This window comes from Borostomias antarcticus (assembly GCF_949987555.1).
Source record: "Borostomias antarcticus genome assembly, chromosome: 2".
In the NCBI taxonomy this organism is placed as follows: domain Eukaryota; kingdom Metazoa; phylum Chordata; class Actinopteri; order Stomiiformes; family Stomiidae; genus Borostomias; species Borostomias antarcticus.
Window position 1 is genome coordinate 26,056,249 of NC_140235.1, and position 12,950 is coordinate 26,069,198.

At 45.3% G+C, this 12,950-nt stretch overlaps 1 protein-coding gene across 1 annotated transcript; it reads left to right on the top strand.

The window, feature by feature from the left end:
- The first annotated feature begins 3,598 nt into the window (after positions 1 to 3,598).
- sh3glb1a (SH3-domain GRB2-like endophilin B1a) lies at positions 3,599 to 12,950 on the top strand. The gene is made up of 9 exons (XM_084452460.1): positions 3,599 to 3,785; positions 4,512 to 4,653; positions 6,368 to 6,496; positions 6,955 to 7,088; positions 7,740 to 7,832; positions 10,185 to 10,274; positions 10,717 to 10,817; positions 10,975 to 11,191; positions 11,532 to 12,950. Exons 1-9 carry the CDS (start codon positions 3,723 to 3,725, stop codon positions 11,637 to 11,639), a joined length of 1,077 nt encoding a protein of 358 aa, XP_084308586.1. The 5' UTR covers positions 3,599 to 3,722; the 3' UTR covers positions 11,640 to 12,950.

Here is a 12,950-nt window from a genome sequence, read left to right on the forward strand (position 1 = left end):
GCATTGGAGTTGTAGTATTATGTATTACATTATGTATATTTTATAATTTTGTGACATACTATTAATAACTTAACATTATTTTATAACAGTATGTAGTGCATCCCAAATTTAAACTGTGACATCCCAAAAAAAAAAAAAAAATATATATATATATATACACACACACACACACTCACACACACACACACACACACATACATACACACACACACACACACACACCTGAACATTACTGTTCCTTTCTTTCAAATGTACCCTGAAGAGCTCAAAATCATAACCAAAACAAAGGGTGCATGACATCTCAACTGTCACATATTTGGTTTGGGGAATTTGTTTAGGGGCAAAGCACACACCAATTAAATTAAACAAACATTCATTGAGGGGTTATTGTTTGTCAAAGTGTCTTGAAGCATTCCCCAAGGCTTTTGATCAATCAAGGATGTAGTCTCCCTAATTTGCGGCAATCAAAATCAATGTATATAACTAAAGTTTAACCAAAGAATGTGAAGAGTGAACTCATGTCTAAAGAGTTTATTTTAAGTGAAAGTGACAGTTATTTGACATAGTTAAGGGCACATAAATAAGTCTGAGCAAGCATGGACCCAAACAACACTAGTTTATGCACTTCATCTGCTCTTGCCAGTCCTTGTCTTTTTAGATATTAAGCAGAGGTCATATTTGCATTTCATTTGTGAAATGTGTCACAGACTTTCTAAAGTTTAGAAATTTCACACATTTCATTAATCTTAACTAAGGACAAGGACATGCCATCTCACAGTCTTGGGAATGGTTAAGACTAAAAGTGGACATCATCTCCATCTAATGGTTGACTGTGGGAACTAAAGAAAAGCTGTGTCTATCAAAGGGCTTGCAGTAGAACAGGCCTATTCTCGTGTTAAAAGCCTGGTGAGTGTTTGATAACCACAGTCATGTGCTCAAGCGAGTAAAAGAGGAATGAGGAAAAGAACCCTGTTGTTTCACAAGCAGGATGTTGGAAGGTTGCACATTCAACAGCCCGAAGACAACAGCATGGCACCTTGCCCTGCAAAAAGGTATCTGTTACAATCACTACATAGTGAATTTACCCACCTAGATACGGCCAGGTTATTGTATTTCTGTTCATGACACAGTGCAGTGCGAACAGCAGTGTGCAGCAGGCCTGCTGTCCACAGTTGATTAGGCAATTGTCCATTTATTAGACAATTTGTGCACAGCAGTAACAAACCATTGCAACAGGACCACCCATAGCATGTTGAAATAATGCACACAGTCTGGGTTGGTCCAGATACACTGCCATGTGTATGGGAGCCATGCTATTCCTCCTCAGTAGCAAATCAACACACTGTGGTGCTCTCTGAGAAGGTCTCAACATGGAGCAAGACTGACATCTGCAGTTGGCTCATGCAAACACTGCATTTAACATTTAGAGCGCATTTGACCCTATACCCTATACCAGAGCTGCCAGATGTTTACATCTGGTTGTGGTCTTGACCTTGAACACAGTGGCAAAGGTAAGTTCCCACAGAGAAGGATGGCTGATGATTTTTCCTTTTTTCTGGTTCATGTCATGGGTCCACAGTCTTCTACTCAGGCATTCCTGTTTACAGGGTTTTTACCATCCAATGGTAATGTATTTACTTGGAATGTGGATCAATTATAATAATAGGCCAGTCAGGTATCCTAAGATAGATCTACTTAAACATGAGTTTAGTCTTAACTTGGTGGAAGTTAGTTACCCCCAACACTTGACTGCAGACTCTGTAATGTGTATTAATATGTAACTGAATGCCTTACCTTGCTTGCCCAGTTCTGACCTGTCTTTTGGTGGCAAGTAACCTAAACAAAATCCCAAAGATGAGCGCTTGTAGGGAAACGTTTTTCAAGTGACAGAAGAAGACGCAGTATTGAAAGTAGCGCCTGATATATATTTGTTAGCCACTAGGTGGCAGAATGACACTATGAAAGTTGGGCTAAATGGATAACGTACTTTACGTGAGGATAATGCTAAGAGTATTTAATGTGAAATAACGGGACCGGGATTGAGAAATGCTGATCAAAGTATAGAGTAAGTCATCCTTCCCTTGGAAAATTAGGCCTATTGTTTTAATAAAACTCTGAAATTCATTTTGTTCAGACATTTTCTTTGATAGTTTGCAAGGAAGGAATGAGGCATTGTTAACTATAGTGCCTAAAGGTGAATTTCAAATGTAGGAACACTTACATTATCCAGAAGAAACAACAGACCATCTCAGGTGGATGAAAATACAGTGTATGAACATTATAGGAAACAATATATATATATAAATGTTATACATCATGTGCATTTAGTAATTGTGTATATACGGTAGTGTACATTTATCATGTATGAACATTGTCACCACTCACTGAGCATCCGTGTGGATGATCTCACCCTGCATGTTATGAAGTGCTGCGCAGATTTTAAGGGTTTTGTCTATTCCTCAAGTTCAAAATCCACACCAATAACTGAACACATTTAAGTTTACTGGAATGATGAACAGGTTGCCAATAATACATGAATGAATGAATGAATGAATGAATGAATGAATGAATGAATGAATGAATGAATGAATGAATGAATGAATGAATGAATGAATGAATGGTTGACAATGATCACTGACTGACTGACTGACTGACTGACTGAATGAATGAATGAATGAATGAATGAATGAATGAATGAATGAATGAATGAATGAGGTAGTGTATCCAGACAGTAGACTTTGGGTGTGGCAGAGTGTGCCTCTGGTTATCTGCCGGGCTTCCCGGTGCTCAGCAGACCCCCAAAAGGATTGGACTCACCTGTCACCAGGGCTGTGACGTGCGTGGCGAATATGGTGTGTAGGTCTGGATGTAGGTGCAGAGTTTGTCTATGGGGAGAGAGGCTTGAGAGGAGACGAGTCCCGAGTGATGCAGAGGAGTGGCGAGGTTGCAGATTCTTCAATTTTCTCTGGGAGAGGGGTACTCCCAGATCAGAGAAGGCCTATCAACTTTAGTGATAGGGTGAATTCTAGGGTGACGCATGTGAAGGACACAAAAGGGGCATAATTCACTTGGGAACCTTTGGGTGGGAAACGTTGTTACCATGTTTCTATTTAATGTCTTCGCCCTTCTGTTCCGGCCATTCCTGCATGTTTTATGTTTTGTAAACAAAAAGCTGACAATCAATTAAGATTGCTCCGACGTAGGCCTACGCCTCGAGTAGGGTGTATCTGCAGAGCGGGGTCTGCGGGTCTGAAGATAGGCCTATGCCCTATTTGGGACGCCTCCCTCAGGTCTCTCGGCACTAGGCTATATAGGCTATGTTTACCGACTCAATATATGTTTATTCATGCAATTTATATCGTTCACACCTACTGGTAATTTGACTAGGGTTAAGCTTTAGTGTAATCAGTAACTCAGCTTCACTTTTGAGAGAAAGTAAAATGAGATGGAGAAAAAATCCCTCCTATCCGCTAAGGAAAAGCACACAATGCAAGTATTGGGACTAGGCCAAACAGAAGACCCCTCCTACTGGGCTTACGTCCTCCCCACGCACTCAACACAAAATACGACAGCCTGTCTGGAAGGGTGGATGATTTTGGATACCCTGAAAACCAGCCCAGCGAAAAGAACAAAATATTGCTTGAATTCTCTGCATGGATAAGAGTTCGTTTGCTTCACAGTACTAACCAACCAACCGTGACCATTACAATTCACAACTTAATATGGATTTCAACGTCAAAAGATTAGCTGCAGACGCCGGGACTTTTCTCAGTCGTGCTGTTCAAGTAAGTTGGCTTCGGCTAACGTTGCGGTGTAGCTCGTATTCATGCATGTTGATTCACTTACTACTCTAGCTAGTACTAGCTCACAGCTAGCTAGCTCACTGGTATTTCTGATTATAGTTAGCAGGCAAGCCAGTCAACTAAGTTTAGGTGGCTGACATTGTTGGGTGCTTGTAACTAGCAAACCTGGGTAGCGAGATCTTCACACAAATGTCATCCAAAAGTGGCATCTCGAATTTGGAAAACTCCGGGGCTTTTGCCTTAGTAGCTCAGAGGCCTTCGGGCTAGCTAGCTAACGTTAGCTACTGCTAGCTGTAAGCAGGGGCAACGCTGTGTAGTTTAGTTTGTACTTCGCGGCCCAGTCAAACCGTTACGTTGCTAAAAGATATATAGACTATATAGCTAATGTACTTTTAAGGGTGTTGTTCCAGCTTGTCGGAAGTTCTCTAAAGCTGCTCAGCCAGTGGTCAGTGGTGTTGAACTTATTTGACCAAGTTTAGAAATGCTAGCTCAGCACATCCGGGTCCAACCAGCCTGGAACCTGGCTGGCCGTGTGAATGAGAGGGAGAAACACTGAATCTGTAGGAGTTATTGGATGCTTCGTTTTGATAGATAGTTACCAACGCATTATTTCACCAATTCATGAAATCATGTAATTATTGGCACATCTTACTTGAGTGGTGCTTGTGTGTGATGTTGAGTGACTGTTTATTTTGATTTGAATATCAGTTCACAGAGGAGAAACTGGGGCAGGCTGAGAAGACAGAGCTAGATGCCCACCTGGAGAACCTTCTCATGAGAGCTGAGTGCACCAAGCAATGGACAGAGAAGATCATGAAACAGACAGAGGTTTTATTACAGCCAAACCCAAGTAAGACTCCACATAATTGAAAACACATGGGCACATAAATGTTCAAGGTATTTTACCATAGTGAGTGCGAACTCCCGAGTCTTGGAACAGTAGAAACCCCTCGGCCTCTCGGGGCAAGCTTACATCCTAATGGCCTATCACTGACGCGAGGTAATCCTTGTCCTATGATGTATTTTGGGAAGCTCCAGGTTTTTATTCTGAAAAGTAGGCTATTCCCTGATCTGGAAGTTGTCACCCAAAGTGGCAGGTTACATTTTGACTCCAATCGAGACAGGTTTTCCAGAGTCAGAAGGTTTTGCATGGGAAATGATTCACTTCTACAAGACAAAGATGAGGCTTTTGTTCCCCCCCCCCCCCCTACACACATGACATGGACACATTGATCTATTTTAGTCCAGGGGTGCTTGCTGATGTCCAGTACTTTTTTTTTTCTGTTCTGGAGCTATAGTTTAGCAACAGGTTTTAACCTAGATGCACAAATCCGTTAGGTAGACTATGTACTAATTCACCACCATCATGACTGTATGGACACAATGAGAGGTATTCATTCAACACCAGCAGTAGCCAACAAACACACCTCTTCCCACTGCCTTTGACATGGCCTGTGGACTTGTTCTTGGTGTAGGTGGCTGCTGGCTGTGAAGTAATAGTCCATATTTTATCCTAGCACTTCAGTCACACCCTCCTCATAATTTATTTAATATAGTGTTATGAACCAGAAGTTTCATTTGATGTTCAAATACCACAGAATTCCTGATTGATTGATTTATTCATGTTTTGGGGGGTGGGGGGGTCTGTACACATTTGAAAACAGGATAATAAGGAAATACTTTGTACAAGCTTCATGGTTGTAACAACATTTTTTATCTTTTGAGGCAGCGAGCAGCTTGTGAACATTAACCTCAAACCCAGCCTTCCTTTGCAAACTTCTGTACCACAAGAAGTGACCAGATGTTATTTTATTCCTTGATTATTATTATTCCACTGTCCTGTGTCAGACATTGCTAGCTTCCCCAGCAACACTAAGAGGACAGTGTGCCGCGGCGCGCAATTTGCTGGCAGAGAATGGGTTAATTTCCCCGTAAAAAAAAAACGTGTGTTTATGAGTGTTGGCTGTGAAACAACAGTTTGGTGTCCAGGCGACTGTAAGCTCAGCTGTGAGACCTCCACTGAGCTCTCACCAGGATGCCACATAGCTCAGTCTGCAACAGTCCTGCCCCAGCATGGGCAAGGCCCCCCCCCCCCACACACACACACACACACCACACAACTGATACAAAGGAGCTCACACAAACCGTAACACACCTGCTCAGCTCTGTTTGCTGTGGCCATGCTTTGATGACGGTACCCAACACGTAGGCGTGGAACCCGAAATGCTATTTGAGTTGGCCTTGATACTATAGAGCCATGGTTGACTCTTCTTCAATGTAGAACTGGTATTGTGCATGTGCAGTGTATAATAGCGTCACATCACATGTACAGAGACTCATCATCGTTTCCCCTGTAAGATTCCGTTTCGAGATCTGCTGTAAGCTATGAGCTCCGTGTTGTACAGACGACTGTAGGTGCTTTGTTCAAGTACATGCTTTTATACCCGGTGTGATGGCTCGTCTCTCTGCCTTCATGGTCGCACCAGCACACCCTCCTTGCTCAGTCGAATCTCGTGACTCTCCCTCGTCCCCTCTAATTGAGTTTCCCCTCTTACAATCTGCAGATGTCAGAATAGAGGAATTCCTGTACGAGAAACTGGAGAAAAAGGCTCCGACGCGGATGAACAACCACGAGCTGCTGGGCCAGTCCATGATCGAATCTGGGAACGAGTTTGGCCCAGGGACGGCCTACGGTGGGTGTCATCCCCCCCCGATGTCATTTAGCATAGCCCTAAACAGAGCCCTGCATCCGGAGCCTAGGAGGACACGTTGACAAGCCTTTGCTCCGGCTAAATCAGCACTGGCACAACGGGGGCTGCAAGTTGGTGTCATCATGTAGCCCACGTTAATGCCAACCGGTGATATCTTAGACTGACAGGCCTACTGTTGGTGTAAGAAAAAACATACTCTTTTTTTTCTTTTTTCTTTTTTTTCTTTTTTTTTTAAACGGGCCTATTCTTTAGAAAGTCTTGCCCATGTATGACACCATAAGTGTCGCCATAATTGCCGACCCATGAAAGCGTTACTCACAGGCTACATGCCTAACAGTCGACTCCCAACTCCAAAACCTTTACCGAAGCATTCAGTATCGTCATCTCTGTTGTCGTTCACTGGAGAAAGCGCGTGACCCCTCATCTTTTGGTCCCGGCAGGAAACGCCCTGATCAAATGTGGCGAAACGGAGAAGCAGATCGGAGGCGCCGAGCGCGAGCTCATCCAGAGCTCTGCCATCAACTTCTTGACCCCTTTCCGGAACTTCCTAGAAGGCGACTTCAAAACCATCCTGGTGTGTGTCAACAGGAAAGTCCGGCCTTTCTCCCTGTTGTAGCACTAACTCACACAGCCTGTAGTTTTATCTTCCTCGTTAGCATGAACCTGACACACTTTGAGAAGGCCTTCTCCCTGTTATGTCAGATCAAGGTGGGGGGCTCTGACATAACAGGGAGAAGGCCTTCTGAAAGTGTGTCGGGTTCATGGTAACGAGGAAGATAAAAGTACAGGCTATGTGATTTAGTGCTACTAAACAAAACAGATTGGCCTGGCCCAAAAGGGCTGCTTTAACTTTGGCGGTATGGCCATGGTTCTAATAATTTGTGTAAGCAATGGCCAGTGGGTTTAAAAGACTGTTTCTGTTGTGATACAGCCACAGACTAATTTTAAGTTTGAAAATAGGTTGAAATGGTAGTGTCACATCACACAGTAGCCAGACTGATACTGTGGCGTGTGATCCAGGAAGCAGAACTTTAATCACACACTATCTTTTAGGCTATATCACATGATACAAGCATTTAGGCTTGACTCTAGTGTTATGCTCATGCAGATGTATACAAAGCATTCTGTAAACGAATAACAGTTCTTGTTTTCAGGCGTCGGATGACGCAGCTTATGGTCTGATCTCTTCGGGGTTCGTGTTTTTTCCGTCCTTGTTTGTGTTCAGAAAGAGCGGAAGCTGTTGCAGGTGAAGCGTTTGGATTTGGACGCCGCCAAAACCAGGCTAAAGAAGGCCAGAGTGGCCGACGCCAGAGCTGTAGTAAGTTCACACGCACATACACATTCGCGCGCACACACACACACAAAGTTTCAAAATTAGTGGTTATCACTTTCTTTGCTAAATGTTGTCTTGTCAGGGACTTCCTCCTCAAGAGAGCAGTGGTTATCTGGGCGTTGTCCCTGCTGTTTCGTCTCACATTATACAAAGTCACTGTCGGTGTGGATGTGTGTGTGTGTGTGTGTGTGTGCGCATACGCGCGGGTGTGAGTGCGTGTGTGTTACACAATTGTTAAAAACATTCCCCTCATGACCAACTCTCGTCACATGGGGAGATTTGGGAAGTCGGAGTTCTCATTTCACTAAAACTTCATGCCTCTCTCCCTCCCTCCCTCTCTCTCTCTCTCTCTCTCTCTCTCTCTTTCACTATCCACTCCTTTTTTCTTCTCCCTTCTCTTTTTTTAAACACCTCTTTAACTTCCTCTTCTGAGGCCATTGAAGTTAGCCATCTCCATAGCTGGAGGTAGCTAGACCTACAAGGCCACTTAGTGTAAGCAGAAAGAGTTTGCCAAGTAGTCTAGATGTAGGCCTAAAGAATTAGCCAAGTAGTCTAGATGTAGGCCTAAAGAGTTTGCCAAGTAGTCTAGATGTAGGCCTAAAGAATTAGCCAAGTAGTCTAGATGTAAGGCTAACAAGTTTGTAAAGTAGTCTAGATGTAGGCCTAAATAGTTTGCCAAGTAGTCTAGATGTAGGCCTAAAGAATTAGCCAAGTAGTCTAGATGTAGGCCTAAAGAATTAGCCAAGTAGTCTAGATGTAAGGCTAACAAGTTTGTAAAGTAACCTAGATGTAGGCCTAAAGAGTTTGCCCAGTAGCCTATGCTGTCTGTCCTGCTTGTCACTTGCACACCAGTCCGCTTGTTCCCATGCCTCAATTCACTTCTAAACCTTATTAAGACCATCGTTTAGACTGCATCAGGATTTAGGGCTGTCTTTAGGGATTTCCAGTGTTGACCCAAGCCCAGTGCAGAATCCCGCCTTACAAAACCGTTCACTGCCTTTCGAAATCAGTCCACAGTCAACAGTGACGACTGCGTGATCAGCGTTATTAAAATCAGAATCGGAATTCTTTTTTTTTCTTTTTTTTTTTATTTTTCCAACATATTAGCAATTTCCTTTTCGGGCATGGTGCTTAGCATGGAGACAACATTGGACAGGGTGCAGGGAGGACATGCAAAGACAGGACAGTACAGGACATGCAAAGACAGGACAGTGCAAGGAGTGACGGTGTTTATTTTTAAACCGTTTTTGAACGGCCCACGCGTCCTCTTGAGCTGTCCTCTTGTTTGCCCGTGGGACATGGCGAGCAGCTCGACGTGCGTTGCGAGACTACGCTGCTGTGTAAAGTTGACTTACAAGAGCTGTAGCACGAGATGTGGTTCATCTGGGTGGGGGGGTGTGGGGGGGGGGCTACACGACGCTGTGAATCTTGTGATATCTTGTGAAACATATTTAGAGACGAGCAGTCACTACTCTTGCATGTTGTAGTGTGATCCCTCCCGTCTGTCTGTGTGCTATGAGGAAATATTTGTGGCTCTTTAATGTGTGTTGTGGGAGTTTCCCATCTCACACACACACACACACACACACACACGTACAAGCTGTGAAGATGTGTGTTGTGTTGGCTGAGGCCTGCCGGCAGCTGCTGCCCTAATGACTGTGTCACTGTTTTCAAAATGCAAACGAGCAGATGTGGCCGTAGGAAGTGAGGTAAGTGGAAGTGGTCCATCTTTGAACCGAGCACAAGCACACACACACACACTCACATACACACCCAGCCCCTCAGAGCAGCAGTGTGAGCAGCCGTCATCCCCCCCTCTCTCTCTATCCCTCTCTTTGTCCCTCACTCCATCCCTCCTCTTTCTCTCTCTCCCTCATACCCCCCCCAATTTCTCTCTCCCTCTCTCTCTTTCTCCCTCCCTCCCTCTCTCTCTCTCTCTCTCTCTCTCCCTCTCTCTCTCTCGAGCGCCATCATTGTTCTGGCGCCGGGGACGGGGTCACTCTCCTGGGAGGTGTATTTCATTCATATCCATGCTGTTTTGTTTGCGAGTTGAGTTCTGCGCAGCCTTCCATCTCCGCAGGCGTGCAGACGGGTGCGCCCTCAACGAAGGCATGCTTAGTTCTGTCACTCCTGGGTGTCAGCGTTGACACGCGGCCCTCGGCGTGTGAACGCGCGCGCATATCAGTTTGTGACCCCGAGTGTCTCTCTCTCTCTCTCTCTCTCTCTCTCTGTCTCTCTCTTTCTCTCTCTCTCTCTCTCTGTCTCTCTCTTTCTCTCTCTCTCTCTCTCTCTCTCTCTCTCTCTGTCTCTCTCTCTCTCTCTCTCTCTCTCTCTCAGGCAGAGCAGGACCTGAGGATGACTCAGAGCGAGTTTGACAGACAGGCGGAGATCACCCGATTGCTCCTGGAGGGCGTCAGCAGCACCCATGTAAGAACACCCCCCTATGACCTCAGGACCTTGTGACCCTGTGACCCGAACTCCCATCAGAGGGTCCAGAGAGGTCATCACTTTCTTTACTTTTTTTGACGTCTTGCTTTTTTTCTACTCTCTCTCCTCTCACCCACTTTTCTATCCCTCCTCCGCTGCCCCTCTTCTAATCTACCCCTCTTCTAATCTGGCCCTCTTTTAATCTGTCCCTATTCTACTTTGTTCCTCTTTTAATAATTTCTCTCTCTCCTAATGTGTGACATTTTTTATAATCTGTCCCTCTCTTCTAATCGGTCCCTCTTCTAATTTTCCTTTTCTCTCTCTATCTTCTACTCCTTCTACTTCTACGCCATCTACTACTCCTTCCTCTCCCTTTCTTCCCCTCCTACCTTCTCTCTCTCTCTCTCTCTCTCTCTCTCTCTCTCTCTCTCTCTCTCTCCAGGCGCACCACCTGCGTTGTCTGAATGACTTTGTGGAGGCCCAGACCACGTACTACGCTCAGTGTTACCAGTACATGGTGGACCTGCAGAAACAGCTGGGCAGGTAAGACCACCGCTCCCCCCCCTCATATCGAGACGAGGTCAGTGCCCCAGGCGAGCCACCTTACGAAACGCCAACGAGTGTGTGTCTCAACGAGCGTCGTGCGAGGTTGCTTAATTACACGTTACCCCCTGCCCCCCCCCCCCCCCCCCCCCTCCAGTTTCCCCTCCTCCTTCTCCAACAACAACCAGTCGTCCGCGGGCGCCAGCATCTCCGTGCCCACCATCCCGGTGTCGGCCCCGGTGCCCAACCCCAGCCCCGGGCACGGGCAGGCCGACCTCGGCGAGCTGATGAGGTCGAGCGGCAGCCGCAAGGCCCGCGTGCTGTACGACTACGACGCCGCCGGCAGCAGCGAGCTCTCCCTGCTGGCCGACGAGGTATGGGAGGGAGGGGGGAGGGGCCTGACGTTCGCCGTTTGCGTTGCTGGTGTTTTTTCTCTGAATTTTCTTGCCGTCTACTTTACAGGGTTTTATACTTCCATCGGGTGCGGCTAACTGTTTTCTGTCATACAAATGTTCCTCTTCCCCTCTCTCTAGCAGTCTAACTCTCTCTCTCTCTCTCTCTCTCTCTAACCTTCGGTACATTTTCTCACTTTCACTCTCACCTCTTTTTCCTCTCACCAAAAGTGCGACATCTGCAGAAACAGCTGATGAGATGGGTTTCGCCGAGCGGCTTGACTAACTGTGTGACTGTGTTACTTCCTCCCTCCCTCCACAGGTCATCATGGTGAGCATCGTCCCGGGCATGGACTCTGATTGGCTGATGGGCGAACGGGGGAGCCAGAAGGGGCGTGTGCCCATCACCTACCTGGAGCTGCTGAACTGAGAGTCCTATGAAAAGCAGCAACAACAACAACAACAACCAACATCCCACACCCTTCTCCCTCCAGTGTAATCCAGCTGTGATCTCATATTTATGTTTTGTAGCCGGGCTCAGGGTCACGCCCATTCCCATTCAGTCAGTTTCCTAGCCTGATGTCAAGACAGAATGGTCAACTCGTCAGCAGTGGGAGGGAGGGAATCAAGCCGCCAGATTCTCCACTCGAGAGGGGATTTGAAGTCCTGAATTGAATTCCGTTCAGTGGAGGGAATGCGAGCAAATGGAAATGTGACTGACCCTGTGCCTGCTGTGTACGCAACTATGTTTATACATGCCGCTTCCGTGCCTCTCTTCTCCTCAATGCAATCTACAGTACGTGCCAGAAACCCTCCCTGAACCTTACATTATTACAGCCCAACCTTTTGTTTACAATATAACTAACTCAGATGGTGGCCTTGACAGTGCTTTTGATGTGATTTTTTTTTCTTTGGCAATATTAGTACAGTTTGTTATATGGGTGAAACACGTTTTTTTTAATATTTGCAAAAAGGCACTTGAATTTGAATAGGCAGACTGAAAACTGAAACTTGGTTTATTTTATATATGAGTCTTATTTTTTTTTTATGGTGCAATGGCCTTTTTTTAGCTGTCATGAATTATTGCTCTTGATAGTGCCATATTATGTGAGGCCATAGCCTTTTTTACATAGAATCTCTCTGGAAGACTAAATCAGGATTTGATTGTGTTCCAGTGAATTCCATTAGATTAAAGGAGTGATGTCAGAGTCGGAGAGGTCCTTAATGACATTAAGGGTTGCCAGGAATGGGTAGAGCAGACAGCCTGTCTGAGCCTATGTGGTGTCTCCTATGAAGAGTCGCATAGTAGATCCTGCAGATGTTCACAACACTGAACTGTAGCAATGCACACAGTAAGTATTCTGACTGGGAAACCATTTCAAAGTTCATCTTTATTGATATTGAACCCTAATCTATCTTTTATTTAGATTAATAGAAATTTAGCGACCAAATGAAGTCACTGTTGACATTATTTTGGGGAAGCACATTGATTTGAGATTGGTTTTCTTCCACGCATTGGAAGTTTATTGGGGTGCTGGCTAGGATTCAATTATGCAATAAGTTCAAACTGGCTATCCTCAGTGCCCAGTAGTTTCACTAGGCTGTATGTTGAAGGGCAACAGTGCCTTAAAATGGTAACCATGAAGGTGGTCTAAACCTTTAACTATTACTAACACTCCATGTGTCTAGTTTCCCTGCCCACAAACACTGTACACAACCATCTTTTGTTCATTCTGGGAGT

Excerpts from the sequence above, each read along its gene's own strand:
- sh3glb1a (XM_084452460.1), top strand. The coding sequence starts at position 3,723 with ATGGATTTCAACGTCAAAAGATTAGCTGCAGACGCCGGGACTTTTCTC. Across the intron at positions 7,089-7,739 it reads GCGACTTCAAAACCATCCTG|AAAGAGCGGAAGCTGTTGCA; the intron begins GTGTGTGTCAAC and ends GTTTGTGTTCAG. Across the intron at positions 10,275-10,716 it reads AGGGCGTCAGCAGCACCCAT|GCGCACCACCTGCGTTGTCT; the intron begins GTAAGAACACCC and ends CTCTCTCTCCAG.